Here is a 17,867-nt window from a genome sequence, read left to right as displayed (position 1 = left end):
AGTCCAGAGTCCAGAGTCCAGAGTCCAGAGTCCAGAGTCCAGAGTCCAGAGTCCAGAGTCCAGAGTCCAGAGTCCAGAGTCCAGAGTCCAGAGTCCAGAGTCCAGAGTCCAGAGTCCAGAGTCCAGAGTCCAGAGTCCAGAGTCCAGAGTCCAGAGTCCAGAGTCCAGAGTCCAGAGTCCAGAGTCCAGAGTCCAGAGTCCAGAGTCCAGAGTCCAGAGTCCAGAGTCCAGAGTCCAGAGTCCAGAGTCCAGAGTCCAGAGTCCAGAGTCCAGAGTCCAGAGTCCAGAGTCCAGAGTCCAGAGTCCAGAGTCCAGAGTCCAGAGTCCAGAGTCCAGAGTCCAGAGTCCAGAGTCCAGAGTCAGGTAAAAACTCTGTACATGGTGTTGGTCCAAGTTCAGAATTGATATCCATAGGTATAGAGTTGAGGTCCAGTATCTCGTTCCAGAATCCAGGTCCAGACTGAGAATTCTGGTCCAGAATCGAAGTCCCGAATTTAGGTTCCGAATTCAGATTCTGCACTCAGATCTCAAACACATATTCAGAGGTTGGGTCAAGTTACTCCATTCTGGTTTAGATTCAGAATCCAAGCAAAGAATACTGGTTCAGGGTCTGAATACAGATCTAAGGTCAGAATGCAGATACAGAACTCAGATCCAGAATTAAAGTCTTTAATCATGCTACAAAATTTGGACCTAGTATCCAAGCACAGAATTCTGTTCTTGAATCCAGGTTCAGGTTCAGATTCCAAGATCAATATCAAGTTGCAGGTTCGCGATTCTGGGGCCTGTCCCGGATCACTGTCAAATTATCAGAGTAAAAAATCTTGTTTAGAATACTGAATCCAGGTCCAGAGTCATGGTCCAGATATAGACTCAAAATCTACGTCAGTAGTTCAAGTCAAGAATCTAGGTTCAGGTCTAGAATCCGATTTCATGCTCGGAATACAAATGCAGATTTCTTCTTCAGGTTCACTTTTTTTTCTATCAGAGTTCTGGTTCTAAATCCATGTCCAGAATCAGTATTAAGATCCAGAAAACTTGTAGGGCCCTGAGGTTAAGAATCCAAGTCTAGGTTTGGAATATCTGTCAATAAGTCAGGTTTAAGTTTAGAATTGAGGAATCCAAGGACAAAATACAGATCAAGAAATCAGGAATAGAACTCACGTCCACAGTCTAGGCTCAAAGTGTAATTTCAGAAACTCAAAAGTTCGGAAAACAGAATTCTGATCCAGTTCATGTTTCGAATTCAGATTCAGAATCTAGGTTAAGGTCTCTGTCAGGAGTTCAGGTTCACAATCTCGGGTCATGTCTAGAATCCAGATCCATGATCCGGATCCAAATACTGAATTCTGCTTCAAGTTCATTCATATCCAGATGAAGAATCTCAATCCGGAATCCGTCGTTCGTGGAGGAATGTTCTTCTGCTTTGGCTTTACCTAAGTGGAAAGAAGTTTTAATAGTTCGTGTTCACAAAACTGGAAACGTGCACGACGTCACCAATTATAAAGGAATTTTTATTCTAAGCTATTTACCAAAAGTACTCATGGAACGCATGGTGTTGGTTGTTCTTCACCCATCAGTAAATCACATTATCGCCTCTGACCAGCATGGGTTTGTCAAAACTACGGTCTACTATCACCAGTTTAATAAGCTACGTTTCAAACGTTCAATCATTAGTTCGCTGTGGAAAAATTGAGGCGAAGTGGATTCCCTGATTGGTTAACCAATTTAATTCTTTCATATCTCACGGATCGTAATGCTTCCGTACGAATCGGATCTGTACTCTCGGATTCATTTCACGCTACTTCGGGTGTACCCCAAAGGAACCATTTCGGATCACCTCTATTTGTGTTATTTTTGAACGATCTTTGCAGTGAATTGTCATCATTTAAAATAATGTATGCTGACGATCTCAAAATTTATCGCATCATTACAAGCCTTGTGGATTGCTGTGCTCTACAAATGGATATTGACCGAATCCTAGATTGGTGTGACAGAAACGGCATGACAGTAAACGTTAAGAAATGTTATGCGATAACTTTTTCGCGGGCACAGTCTCCATTTATATTCGAATACTCAATGAGGATGGCTTCGGTTGAGCGAGTTTCGTCTATTAAAGACTTGGGCATCATTCTCGTTTGCAAGCTTCGTTTCATCGAACAGTTTTCATTAGTTACTGCGAAGACCTATGCATATTTTTATGTTAGAGTAAGTGTGTAGTTATAAAGTTAAAGCCTACGCGATAGGTTACCTCTAGTCAAAACGGATGCTTCACAGTGACATCCTAATAAGCGCTACGTTATTTTTATTTAGCTCAAAAATTAAAATCAAAAATACAAGTAAGCGCTTATCTTTTTGCTTTCTTTTACATACTCATAATGATGATATAACCGTGAAACAAAAGCGACGATTCAAAAAAAAATAAAACAAATGATTGCATCGAGCATAATTTCTTTATAGAGAAATTGCAGTGCAGATTACAATTCACCCATCTTAGTATTTCAATGGAAGAAAAATTCAATCAATTTTATGATTTGTTGGTCCTGAAAGTGACCGATTAATTGAATTGATGTTTAATAATGTTAATATTTCTTTTTAAATTATCTAATTTTGAAGGCACACTGCTTTAGCTCAAAGATGCTGAGGGCAATGTTAATATCATTATCGAATGCGAAGGACCGGTTAATAATGTGGTATTTACTAACTTGACGGAAAATGCCTTTTTTCATCACAGATATTTCGAAACGAAAATTCATTCAACTTGAACTTCGGGTTATTCAAAAACCTGAAAATTGTATCACAAATTGTTGAACATATTTTTGTTGCCGTAGACGTAAATGCGCCCATAGCAAAACAAGACATATTTATGCCAAAATCTCATATTTTCAGGGAAAAACTATGATTCGACAAATTCATCTTCAGTTCGGTCACGTGTCTTGTTAAAATCAGACGACCCGCTACGATCTCGATGATAGAAACAAAGATACAGTGTAGTGAAAAATAAGACGATTGTGAAATGAATAAAATTAAAGAATAAATAACACTAGGAGTGTTACTTGCACTGCCAAGGTAAAATGTTATTGATTTCAGAAAGAACCTTTTTCAACGGGAGCGGATCTTTTAACCAAAAGCCATTTCGTAGAAAGTCGTTTCGACGTTATAATTTCGCCGAATAGATAATTTCGCAGAAAGCTTCATTTCTCTGAAACGGTGATTTCGCTGAAAGGGTTATTTCGCCGAAAGAGACATTTCGCCGAAAGAGACATTTCACCGAAAGAAACATTTCGCCGAAAAAGACATTTCGCCGAAAGAGACATTTCACCGAAAGAGACATTTCGCCGAAAGAGACATTTCACCGAAAGAGATATTTCGCCGAAAGAGACATTTCGCCGAAAGAGACATTTCACCGAAAGAGACATTTCGCCGAAAGAGATATTTCGCCGAAAGAGACATTTCACCGAAAGAGACATTTCGCCGAAAGAGATATTTCGCCGAAAAAGACATTTCGCCGAAAGAGACATTTCGCCGAAAGAGATATTTCGCCGAAAGAGACATTTCGCCGAAAGAGACATTTCACCGAAAGGGTAATTTCGTACACACCATATTATTATTTTTGCCTTTCTCATATAGAAAGGTTATGCAATCACTGTGAAAACCGACTTTTGAACCGAGGCCAGGAGGGCCGAGTGTCATATACCATTCGACTCAGTTCATCGAGTACGCAAAATGTCTGTGTGTATGTGTGTGTATGTCCTTATGTGTGTATGTAACGTTTTTTTGCACTAACTCTTCTCGGAGATGGCTTAACCGATTTTCACAAACTTAGATTCGAATAAAAGGTCTTATGATTCCATACAAAATTCCTGAATATCATTTGGATCCGACGGTTCCGGAATTATGGGGTACAATGTGCAAAAAATTGTGAAAATAAGTGCACTAACTTTTCTCAGAGATGGCTGAACCGATTTTCACAAACTTAGATTCAAATGAAAGGTCTTGAGGTCCCTTATAAAATTCCTGAATATTATTTGGATCCGAATTCCGGTACGGGAGTTATGGGGTAAAATGTCTAAAAAAAGAATATATATGTTCTAACTTTTATCATAGATGGCGCGACCGATTTTCACAAACTTAGGTTCAAATGAAAGGTCCTGTGGTCCCATATGTAATTCCTGAATTTCATGCGGATCCGACTTCCGGATCCGGAAATATAGGGTAAAGTGGGTTAAAAATTGTATACCATCACTGAAAATGGGGAAAAACCTTAAAAAATTTTCTAAAACGACCTCATTTTTTTCACTTGACAGTTTTTATCAGTGGACGGTCAAACAAACCGATTTCGGTTATTCTTTTAAGAATCGAAGAAAATTATTTTGAAAAATACCACAGTATTATATATGATAATATGATTGATATGAGAAAGGCATCATTACACCACTAGGTGGATTAAAACAGGTTTTTTGTGTTATTATGTCTCCTGGATAATTGGTACGGCACAGCCATAAAACTGAAGCCAAGGTTACGATATTGCAGGATTCGGCAAAACGGCATTCGGAGAAGTGACCCATTCGGCGAAATTACGCTTTAGGCGAAGCGGCCCATTCGGCGAAATGAACCTTTAGGCGAAATGGCTTTCGGCGAAACGGATTTCAGCGAAATGGCCCATTCAGCGAAATGTCATTCGGCGAAATGATCCTTTCGGCGAAATGGCTTTCTGCGAAACGGCTTTTGGAGAAATTGTTTTCAACGAAATGAGCCTGATCCCTTTTCAACGTTTACTAAGTGAAATTGAAATCTGGTTGAAGGAAAAAAGAAACCATGACATTAGAAATGTCAAAAAGCTACAGTTGAACAATAATTAACATTAACAACCAAGCTCACAACGGAAAATAAAACTCATTGCGTTGATCATAACAATGTCAAGTTTAGCATACCCGTGTATGTGGAATATAACTTCATTGATGTGCGCTCGCATGATCTTCCCCCGTCCGGTGAGCCCTGCGATAAATCGGACGAACGAACACCGGTATCCTAGGTCACCGAAAATATTTCTATTCCGGCTGCAAACAACCTCAGCATTTCTTAAACAAAAAATTACAATAATAGAGTGCTATAACAAGATACATCTGCCAAGAAAAATAAAAACAACATCAACAATCCAAAACAAAACGATGCTTCCTACAACAATAACGAGCACAACGAAGGCAGCAACAGCGACGATGAATCAATAGACAAAGACGCGATAGGTGAGCCAATAGCCCCCTAAGTCTCGCTGGACGGTAGGGGATATCGAAAGACCCAGCGCAAAGAACCGTTTGTGTATAGCTTTAAGGAGCCGTATCAAATAAATAAATAAATGAAAAAAAATTCATCTTGAACGAATTGCACGAAAACATACATTAGAAGGAAAAACATTACATGCCTGTGAGATCTCAAACTACAACGTAAATCATCTCCCAAAATAAAAATTACACCCCTTTCTTCATGTGGCAACACTGGCTTGTATAAGCGATTCTACTCGTCTATGGGTGTGCTTGTGATGCGAACAATCCCTCATCGTTCCACATGGATTACGTGCCAACGGTTGCTGCACAGCAGAGTTAGTTCTGATTCTGATTTTTCATCACCGCCCGTAAAGAGTGAAAGCCGTTGGCACGTAGGCACACACACACACACACGCAGGGCACACGGAAGGAAGACACTCGGCACACGGAAGGAAGGAAACACATCATGGCAAAAGTCTCTCGAGCATAAGTACCACATCCTCCACGAGTATAATGAGTGATCATCTAATTGTGAAGTGTCGTGTGCCCTGAATGCCGCTGCTACTCCGGGAAGTGCACTTGAGCCTTTGGCTCTTCTCAAGCGTACTTGCGTAGGATAGTTTGATATATTTATATACGTATTTTTCAAATCCGATGCAGCGCTTTCTACGGCATTCATTAACCTTCAGTTAACTTATCATTTACAGCTCGAATGCATAGGAAGTGGGTACTCATCGAGCGCTATCAGTAATGATGAGATGAGTTGCGATTCGGATTCGATTCCGAAAATGTTTTCAATCGGAAAATACGCCTGGTAGATCTGTATAAACACGGCGACAGCAAAACAGAAAACTTTCCTAGGTTTGCTAAATATTGTTCATCCCATTCTTGAAACGATTATTTTTTATCTTCCATCTATAAAAACGATAGTAATATCACATATTTTCCACATCTAGAGCAATTACCTCGAAATCCTCTTCGAACTATTGACCATCAATAAAAGCGGAACCGTCACTCGGCACGGACCACAAAATCTTATTGTTATTCACCGTCTGGTGGTACCTTTCCCACCTGCTCTACCGTCCATCGAATCCAACTTCACAGAACATTAATTCGCAATTTGCGGGGGCACCCGCCCACTTTCTATTTCCAGTCCGTGGTCGTCAATCAGAAGAGCCCAGTGCGTGAAAATACCGAGTTCATCCTGTCCTGCGTGGCACAAGGATCATCGACGATGACTTTTCGCTGGTACAAGAACGGTTTCTTCGTAAACGTGACAAAGGCAACACGGTAAGTCACAGTTGATAGACTCCGCTCGTAAATCCTTGAGCAACCCTGTACCCCTATCACTACTCCGCCTGCTTTACCGTCGATATCGCGACCGCTGTCGAGCTTCACTCGCTTCGTTAATTTTCTATAGCGGCCCGAATCTAAACGGTTCAAAGACATAAAAGCAGTGTCTCCTGTCATAGACTTCACAGAACCCCAGGGGAATACGCGCGATATTCAATCTTTCTCTCATATCTTTCTTTGAAATGCAAACATGACACTCATATACGTTCCTGAACCTACCCCCCTCCTTGTCCGATGCTCCCGTACCAATTCATCACATACTAAAAGTTATATAATCTTATCCTTATTTGCTTTCTGTCCTATCGACCTACAAACGGGCGCGGGCTTTCATCTTGACTTTGATGACCTTTCGGCCGGTGTGGGGCTCGTTCGATCTTCTGGATTTCATGCCTAACATCACCATCACCGACAACGACAACACATCATTAATTCAGCAACATGTGGACCCGGTTGCTGCCCTTGGACTCCAAGGATCACTATACGGCACTGTTGGGTATCACCAAGGCGAGTCGACTCGACGAAGGCATTTACACCTGTCAGGTAATTCGAGCAAAGTTTCGTACATTTTGTTTAATGTGCCCGCACCGTTCCAACTGGCACTGGCATCGGCAACGGAAGTTCGGTTCATGTGTCACATCAAAATAATCAAACTGAAGTCGGAAACGTGTGCGAAATGAGCACTTTGAGTTTGGGGAATCAATTTTTCAGTTGTGTACTTCATGTGAACCGTTATTACGCCCCCATCTTGACTATGAACTAACATTAATTGAATTGTTTCATCTGATTGTTAAGTTAAGTCAACTGTTCCAAAAATGAAATTTTGGAAATCGGTAGCTTGCTTTGGTATAAGCATCTCTCACATACAAATGTTTGTTTAAAAACAATGCCTCTCGTTTATGTTCAATTATCTCCTCCGGTGCTCATAAAAGGGAATAAAATTATGTAGGTCTATTGTACCATTTTGCCGATAGCTCGACTTTCAATCAACGAATTGTGGTAAAATCGAATACAATATGATGACCTCGGCTCTTCAAAGGAATATCGTTGAAAAAAATAGTTTGAAAATTATCAAATATACTACACCGAAACCTCCATTCACGAACTAAACGGGGGTTCGTAAATGGAGGTAGTTCGTAAAAAAAGTTTTGTGTAATGAATGTGAAAACCTCCAATTACATGGCCATTTTCAGAACGGATGTGATAAGTGGGTGCTAGAAAATAATGTTCGGGGTCGGTTCAAAATCCAAGATGGCGACTTCCGGTTTGTCGATATTCCTCAAAAACCCTTACAATGTGGGTATTTTCGGAAAAGGATTGATGAGTAGATGACGGAAAACGATGTTTGAAGTGATTAGTTACGGTTTTAAATTTCGACATTCTAAAAATTAATATTGAGTCGAAAAGGTTCCTTTATCAGGAAGAAGAGATTGCCATACTGAAGAGGTGTACATTGTTTCATCGTAATCGGAGAAAGTCGATCCTGCCCGTTTATCTGCTATTTATTTCTGGAATTGCTCATAAATGTTAGAAATTCAGTGTCATGTGGTTGTCTAACTGATTCTTACCACTAGAGCCAAATAATATCCCTTTTTCTGAATGGCTTACAAAATGTTAAATCATATTCCGACGGGCCAGTTGACATGAGATTTTGACAACTTTAAATAAAAACAAATGTGTCGTGATGAGAATAACAGTACTTTTTTCGACTTTATCACGTACACTAAAACAACCGAAATTATAAGCGTAACACTGAAAATAAAAAAAATTGGAGAACACGGTCATTGATTTGAAACCAAATTTCAATGTTTGTGGTTGCTTCCAAATATTAGATTGAGACTTCCAGTTGTTCAATAAAATATTGAAAGCATACAATATAACTATAACAATATAAAATTATTATAGCTGTTCAGACGTCTACTTGTTCTGGTCATTTCGAAAATATAGTACAATATTCAAACAATAATGATTAGCAGGAAACACCTTTGTCAGAAGCATAACTTATTTTAATAATACCGATACAACTGAACTCACCATTTTGATTTTTGAAGCGAATTTCCGAACCACTTCAAACATCGTTTTCCGTCATCTACTCATTAATTCCGGTCCGAAAATACCCATATTGTAGTAATTTCCATGGAGGCGGAAATAGGTTTCATTGGATGCAAAAACCTCTCTTTACGAAGTTGGTTCGTAAAAAAAGATTACGTTATTTGGGATTTGGTTCGTAAAAAGAGTTACGATGATGATGATGATGATGATGATGGTCCCGCCTCATACCCCTACAAAGGTGTGAGCTGGACGATTTATCTAAATGATAATAAATATTGCATCACATATTTTAACCAGTTAACTAAATATAAAACGATCTGGTTAATCCAGCAGGTATAGATTCTCCTTCTAAAGTACAACTGAGAACAAGAAAACATTCAAATATTTCCGATTTACTATCCAGGGTCATTCAAGAAAATTTCCAACCCGGGAAGATCCTTGAACAAATCAGGAATCGAACCCGATATCTTTGTCAGTATCAGACAGTAATTCACCTGGCCCTTCCCGCCGGACCAGTTCATCGCTACACACATCAGCTACGATGGAGTAACGAGACTGCGGATGAGCAGAGCCAAGCCCAATGCCATCAACAACTTCCGATCCCTATTATTTCCGAAATATAATCAATAAATAATTCATCAAATCTTACAAAGTTAAGATTCGATCTCAACACGTAGAATGCTAAAGCTCTCAAAAATAAAAGAGAACATATCCAGTTTCAGTCATATTCAATTTCCAGATTGCCTCTACCTGCTTTGCGCGCGCGAGGCTCATACTTTTGTAGACAACTCATTTTTTTTTAACTAAACAAATTATTAAAAATCCATCATCATCATACAGAACATAACAACCTAATGCGTCTTACTTGAAAATAAAACAAAAATAAAATAAATACAATCTTCGTCATTTTACACAGTTTTCGAAAAAATCAAATTGCACTAATTCATTAAAGATCTAATTACAAAATAGATTTTATGTGTGAAATACACAATTTTTTGAACTCCCTCAATGTTGCAGCCCGCTTGATTCGTCCTGGCATCGAATTGAAAAAACTAATCCCTTTGTACAATAACGAGTTCTGGGATCTGGCTGACAAAAAGCTTGGTGTTCTCGCATCAGACGCATTTCTAGTATTGTACCTATGCAAGTCACTTCCTCTTTCAATCCGATCACACAAATATCGAGACAGCATTCCATTTAAGATTTTGAAAATGAACACCATTGTTAAATAATATACTCTCTGTTTCACTGAAAGCCATTGTAATGCGTTCAATAGAATATTAGAGGAAGTATATCTATTACATTTCAAAATCAATCGCATGACCTTATTTTGCAATCGCTGGAGTCTCAATATTTGCGTGTTGTTAGCAAGGAACAGAATTGATGAGCAGAAGTCAATGTGAGGAGAGATTATTGATTTATACAGAAGAATTTTACTACTGGTCGTTAAATCATTTTTCAGACGGCATAATACACCGTACTTTTTGGCAACCTTCTTGATGATGTTGTTAACGTGAGATTTGAATGTTAGCTTTTCATCAATTATGACTCCAAGATACTTCAACTCTCTAACGCGATCAATAATCTCTCCATCAATTTCAATGTTGGCTTCACGTCCAGTGCTTAAAGCAGAAACAACCATATATTTAGTTTTCGCGACATTCAGTTTTAACTGCTTGAATTTCAACCACTGAGCCAGAGAATGTAAGTCCTCGTTCAAATGTGCAACCGCTTCATCCAAATCCTTAGCTGTAATGAACAGAACAGTATCGTCAGCAAACAAATTTATTTCACAAAACCGTAAAACTCGCTTCATGTCATTTATGTACATAATGAATAAAATCGGACCTAAAACACTACCCTGTGGCACACCAAGTGAATTACCCTGGAAACTAGACACAACATCGTTGAAAACAATTCTCTGAATTCTATCAAATAAATAGCTTTCAAACCATTTATATGCTACTCCTTCGATACCAAAGCGTTGTAGTGTTTGTAGTTACAACTCTTACGTCTTCAATCAAAATTTCCTGATTTTGACTTTTCAAAAGATCAATAAATACATCAGCGGAATATCGATCACTCATCCCCACTATTTTCAGTTTTGGTTTACCAGGCGTGGGTACAACAGCATTGTAATTAACTCCCAAATTGCTTTCGATGTTATTTTTTAAAGTCTGAATGTCTTCTCCTGTTGCACACTCAACAATAATCGAACCATTTTTACCATTTTTAAAGTTACTAATGTTGTGTGCCCTTGGATCCAACTTGTCTTTCAAAAATTTTCTTGTATCATCGCTCGTTTGTGACAACTCGATCGGTTTTATCACAATAACCGGGCGAGTCTTACGATTTTTGATGCTAACTTTTCTAATTTTAGATTTCCCTGATAAAATATCTGCGTATGAAATGTCCTTTTTAGCAAAAACTTCATTATTGTTTTCGTCATTATCATTGTCAACAAGCATCGTTTCTTCATCATTATTCGACAATAATTTTCGTTTTCGGCAGGGATTTTTGTCAGACTCCGAATGAGTCTTCCTCTCAACAATAATTTTTTTTCTGTTTTTTACAGCCAATTCATTGTAATTTTGCATATTATTTGAAATCGGTAAACTTTTCAAATCTTCCAACTTTTTGGCAACACTGTTTTCCAAGCATGCCATCTTTCTCTCGAAAGCTTCATTGGAAGACCTGATCAGTCTCTCGATTCCACTCTTTATTGCGACATTAATCTGTTTTTCGATGTTCTCCCGCAAACCAGCGAACGATTCAGAAATGGATGTTAGTTTCTCCATCTCCTTCTTCATATCGCTAATGAACGAATGAACATCGTTATCGACAATACTAGATACAACGTTACCTTCTAAGCATTCTGCACATTTAAACAATAGCGCCGGTAAATCCGCTACCCAATTAGCAATAGCTCGGGTAAGGCCAGAACAGCGCTGGTGAAATACATTCTCACAAACCAAACATTTAATTCCAACATCTGATATGGCTATGTTCTCCCCACACTTCTTGCATTCCCCCATGCTTCATGAACAAACCAAGCGGCCCGACACACACAAGAGGAGAACAAATCACAGAACAAAAAACGACCCACTTAGAAAAAACGTTCAACGGTGGTCCTTCATTGGTCCAATACGTTGGATCATTGGTCCAATGAAAGTCCAATCAATCGTTCAACGGGAGGCCAACACGGGACCTTCGTTTGCCGATTTTGAAACAGACCGTTGAACCGAATGCCATTTTTTTCGTTCAACAAACCCGGCAGACAGAGGTCCATTGTTGAGCCATTTTTAACATGAGGAGTTGGAGCCCCGTTGGACTAGTTTTACTGCAGAATTTCTGAAGTTTTTTCCACTTATTTGTTTAAACTAACAATACATACCTGCACAATACTTCTACTTCACGTAGAATAACAACAAATTTTCTTTCTATGTAAAGGTAACACTTAATTTTCACACTATTTTGCAAGAGAAAAAACAACAACAAACCATTCCAGCAAATTGTACGAATATTTCGTGCAATATATCGTTCAACAAGCGCTCAAAAACCAACAAAATTGAACGGCCTGCTGAGAGGGGATGCAAAAACAATACAATAATCATTCAATAAATTACGGAACGACGCCGCTTTCTTTGGGCGAACGTCGCACGGTAATTTCGATACTTTTATCAATACAAATAGAAGCATGCACAGAACACACTACTTATCTGTATTTAACACAATTCAAGCACTAATTCAGCACACAATTTTTCACGAATAGGAAATTATTTCACACAATTTTTGCAATTTGATTTCTGCACTAAAGACGCACAAGTTGTCATGTTCGCCATTAACACACACCATCAACGTTACGTAAAAAGAGGTAACGTAAAAAAAGTGTTCGTAAACGGAGGTTTGGGTGTATATATCAATATGGATCACTCTTGCGATTCACGAGGACATCACAGTAAAATGCGGTCGCAAAAAATGTTACTAATACACTACAATTTTTTACATGCACATATGACAGCTTTTCCAATCGGTACACTGAACTAAACAACTCCAAATATATGGAATATTTCTCGATATACACTTGCACTCAAAACTAAACAAATTAATCTTAACGCTAGAATTTTACCAACAGTTTCGAATTATGTACTACAATTTTTTGATTTGGAAAATTAATCCATTTGTATTAATGTTTTCTTTGATAATGATTACGGTTCCAGAGAGATAAATGCACAACATCAGGTAGTTTAATAAATAAATGAATGCTTCAAAACAAAATAATTTAGTATATAAATAAAACGTAACTTGTAATTCGCCTCAACGAGAGCTATCAATTGAAGTAAAAGTAATAAGTATGGCTTATTCTTATGATTCTTATGATTCGTTATTGCACTTATCATAACATTTATTAATTTTTTTTAGAGCTAAACAAACTTTCTATTTGCCGAATTTTTGAACGGTTCGTCTGTTGAGTGAAATTCAACTACTTTTTAGAAAATAAATATCGAAATTTCTAAATTTTACTAAAAGTTCAAACTTTTCACAAAACGGTTCACAACAGGGGGCAGACAGCTTTGTATATGAACTTTAATTTACAGACTATTTATGAAAATGACAATTTTCTTTTACATTCTAACTTTTCCTGAGAGAAAAGATAATGCGCTGTTAATTTAAATTCAATGTACGCAATTAACAAAATATCGCAAAGTAACTTGTAATACACCGTTCATTTCATTTTAATTTTGTTGATATATTCTATATATCAGAAGTGGTCTGCCAAATATTGCCCGCACATGCAATAAGTTTCGTCTTTTCAGCACTATTCATAACATTCATGAGCAAAGTTGAATACTTCTTTATAACTCTTGAAAGTGAAGACGATAGGTCTAAAAACGTGTAATTCTACATTGTTTATAGGCAATATTTTCTTTCGTAAAAAACACATTTAAATATGAAAATGTTCACACCTATATGTGGGCATCATGCTCAATTATTTTTGACACTTCACTTCTGGGTGCACGCTAAACGCAAACTATTGAACATGACGGAACTAATAGCCTTTTTGTCACGAGATGGTGTTACTGTGATGTCTTTTTCGATTTGTATTGGCTTTGATTAAAGTGATCCATATTGATACATAATATATTTGAAATTATGCAATACTACTGTTACAGCAACGCAAAAACTCGAGGCGAATGAACCTATTTTAATGTTACCTTCGAAGTTAATCTATCGAACAGAGACAGCAGATCTCACTCTAACGAATGGTTTTTTTTTTATATGAGGTGACTTCTGGAGCTGAGATGAATGGAAGTACCGTTGCCATTTAAAATCAAAGAAACAGTCTTTTCTTTATTGAAGATTAATTTTCTCCCAAAAAGGCTGATGTTATCAGGTGTTGCGCGCACATACAAAAAAATTGAAGGGGGCTTCACAACAATTTTCTTATGCGTGGAAATATGTATATAATTACACGAAATTATTTTTTGACAAAGTCGTTTGTTGAAAATTATTTATTTTATAATTAACTTAAATATGACGGCTTTCGCGCTAAATCATATTCGTCGTTGGCAAAATTTTCTCCGATTTGAGTGAAAATTGTCCCGAAATGTCACATTGTATACTACGATCTAGACTGTCTTTTAAATAGAGCCCACCTTTTTACTATTTTTTTTTCAAAAAGTTGAGACAAAAAATGACAGAGCCCACAAAAAAGTATTATACTAGTTATTTTTAAAAAACCGTCATTCAAAATCACTGTGAAAACCGACATTTGAACCGAGGCCCGAAGGGCCGAATGTCGTATACCATTCGAATCAGCTCGACGAACTGAGCCAATGTCTGTGTGTGTATGTGACAAATAATGTCACTCGATTTTCTTAAAGATGGTTGAACAGATTTTCACAAACTCAGATTTAAATGAAGGGTCTTACGGTCCCATAAATCGCTATTGAATTCTTTCTTTATCATACTTCCGGTTGCGGAATTACAAGCTAATATGTGCAAATCTTTTGAAAATTCGCACTAAATTTTCGGAAATTTCCTAATCGATTTCTACAAACTAAGATTCAAATAAAAGGTCTTAAAATTCTTTAAAAAGTCCCCGAAAAATTGATCCAGATCCGACTTTTGGTCCCGGTATTACAGCGCGATAAATGAAAAATTTTCATTCTTATGAGGGTTTTTTAAAAGTGAAAGTGAAGTGGCGAAACGAGGTGCAAATTTTTATAAAACTTACTGGTAGAGTGATCTAGTTGGCTGACCTTCTTGACCAAAAACTGGACTCACTTCGATTCCTCAGTAACAGTTAAACCGATTTTCACAAATCATGATTCAAATTAAAGCTTTCACTGTCTTAAAAGATACTGTGCAATTTCATCCAGATCCGACTTCCGGTTCCAAAATTAAAGGGCAATGAATACTTTCAAACTGTCATACAAAATGATGCAAAATCGGTACGCATCGGTTCGAGCTGGTCCGGAAGAAGAGAACGCCTACGGCCTACTACACAGCGTGCTTTGTTCAATTTTGTATAGCATGCAGGGTTGACACAACGACACGACCAGACACTCCGAAGAAAAATCAGCATTAAAACTGTTCGCTAACGATTTACCGCCAGTTACCACAAATCTAGGGACCCCTTGTAAATGATAAAAATAATCTTCTCGAGCAACACTGTTTAAGTTGCTATGGACTAGTTACCAAGGAACCCCAAAACAAATAAACATGTTTTGAAATCGGTGGAATAGTTCTATTATTGTTACACTTTGTCCAAATTAAGCAGAAATGCATTTTAATGAACTCGATTTTCGGAATTTAATCGAAACTATGGATGAAACATCATAAATATGCATTTATTTATTAAACTATATGTATAAATACTCAGAATCCGATTACTTCGGATCAGAATCCGATTACTTTATCAAAAACCACTATTCGATCTTACTTTTCCTCCAGTAACGGAAAACTTGCTGAGATGCAGCTTTCTCGCTCTTGTGGCCGGTATATGTATGTATTGAAACAATTACCATTACAGTAGTATCGCCCCGATTGAAATGGACGACAGACACTTCTTATGGACGATGAATCAGATCGGTCGTTTGATCGTTTCCCAACGAACGAGGACAATGAACTACTTCCAGCGATTCATCCGTACACTTCAACTGCTAGCTTTGCTGGGCAGTAGGATTCGGTGTAATATGCCGGTGTCAAAATTGTTTTGTGTCGGTTGATTGCGCAGCAGTGGAAACAGTATTTTACCTTGTTGGCCACAATTCGAGGATTACTAGTGGAATAGGCTAACTGCATATCTCGAAATAGCGATTAAAGCGACACCTTGTGAGGGCTGGCGTCGTCAGCGCGGTACTCTTTAATATCCTTAGCCATGGTTTTACAAGCTAAACTGGACTATTTTAATTAATATTATTTGCATAATCAGATGAAGTATGAGCACGGTTATTGAAAATTTCTTTCAAACCGTAAAATTTTCTAGTTTTCGTCATAAATCGTTGAGGAAGGGAATAAAATAAGAAAGAGCGAAATGACAATGGGTTTCTCCAGGGAACTGTTTTGCGCACCAATAGCTCGCTAAAACGCGAAAATTTGTATTATCCCGTTTTTTTGGCATTTGTACTTCTTGTAGATTAAGGAAACTTGCGTACAAAAACGATTAACCACATTTAATCTCACTACATACATTTGAATATTATTGCATCAATGTTTCTGTCTTCTTCTATAAAGGCTATAGAATTGCTGAAAAAACGACTTTTGATCGAGCTCGATCAGACGACCAGCTGGACGAGATCGGAAAATGTTTCTCTATGTGTGCATGTGTGTTTGTGTGTGTAGAAGGCTGAACCAACTGAAACAAACTTAGATTCGTTTGAAAGCTACTATTGAGTTATTGGTGAAGTTTGAAGATCAAGTGGCTATCCTTACCAGATCCAGAGATATGATGATATAAGTGACTTAAACGACGAGTCAGTTTTTATCTACCAGTGATTGTTTCATTTTAGACTCGTTCGTTATCATTTGTTTCAGATAGAAATAATGAAGGAACATTTTTACACCTCCCACCAGGTTTTGGGAACAACTAAGGAACAACTAACGCATATTAGAGTGCTACGTTTAGTAACGAATCTTAAGACACTCATTTCTAAAAGTGTATTTTCATATTTATTTAAGGCCTGAGCACAGTGGGTCGCGTATAAATTGTGAATCGACCACGTGGTTCCCTCAATTCCCTTTTTCGTCTGTGTGTTTAAGAAAGTTATGATGGAAAAACTACATTTTGGGAGCCTCATATCAATTATGCTCCTTATATCGACACAGATGCATTTTAAAGGGCCTATGTGTTCGGCATATTTTCTTGTAGTAACTTGTTCTGAAATTCTTCAAAAGGCTTGATTTCACTACCACGCAATGTATGCAAATTAAAACTTATAACTTCTAAGTGGATTAATGAAAACTTCGATTTTATTCAAAGAAGAAGACAGTTCCAAACAAAAGTTTTTCTGATTGCAAAAGCCCCAAAATCAACCTCTGAAACTCAAACAGAAAACGTATTTCGATGTGGTTGGGACCACTGAGCACTCTGTTAAAAAGTGAATTAGAATCTATGGCTTGAAACTATGCAATCCAATTATTGCAATTACAAAAAACTGAAAATTTTGACATCTGACTATGTATAACTTAAAAAGTAAACATCAAATCGCAAAACCAACCAGTTGCGTACTGGCTGACGAGAAGACCTTTCATTCGCGACTAGTCTCGCTATCTCTGAGATCTTGACCTCTTTGTGAACAACTCATAACTAATCACACACACACGGTCATTTGCTCAGTTCGTCGAGCTGAATCGGTTGGCGCCCGGAAGGGGGGCAAAATTCGAGCAAATCCTATACCTAATTTTTATATTTACAAAAATATTGTGAAAACTCACCAAAAAAATTTGGTTTTTGCAGATAATGCGAACAAAATTGTCATAAAATCCAGTTGCGTTTATGTAAATGAAGAAAATAGAGACCATTGTAAACTTTGTAAGCTATCACACTTTGTTGGACATTTCATACGCACGATGCTGCGCACCGCGCTGGAGACGCTATGCGCCACATGGTGGCGCTTCCGGAGCTGCGCAGATAGCCTATTCCACAAAGAAATCATTTTACCGTACGTTATATAGATACCGCAAAGCACTAGCCTC

The 17,867-nt window shown here is 37.8% G+C and overlaps 1 protein-coding gene across 1 annotated transcript in view; it reads left to right on the top strand.

Annotated features, from left to right (window-relative positions):
- The window catches only part of LOC131429205 (uncharacterized), a 443,882-nt gene that overhangs the window by 223,927 nt on the left and 202,088 nt on the right, over nt 1-17,867 (top strand). Inside the window, exons 7-8 of the mRNA XM_058593255.1 lie at nt 6,418-6,554; nt 7,052-7,157. Coding sequence (XP_058449238.1) covers nt 6,418-6,554; nt 7,052-7,157 — 243 coding nt within the window. The remainder of the gene's footprint in view (nt 1-6,417; nt 6,555-7,051; nt 7,158-17,867) is intronic.

This window comes from Malaya genurostris, chromosome 2, assembly GCF_030247185.1.
Source record: "Malaya genurostris strain Urasoe2022 chromosome 2, Malgen_1.1, whole genome shotgun sequence".
Classification (NCBI taxonomy): Eukaryota; Metazoa; Arthropoda; class Insecta; order Diptera; family Culicidae; genus Malaya; species Malaya genurostris.
Note: the sequence above shows the minus strand (reverse complement) of the source record. Positions and strands in the feature narration are given on the sequence as shown.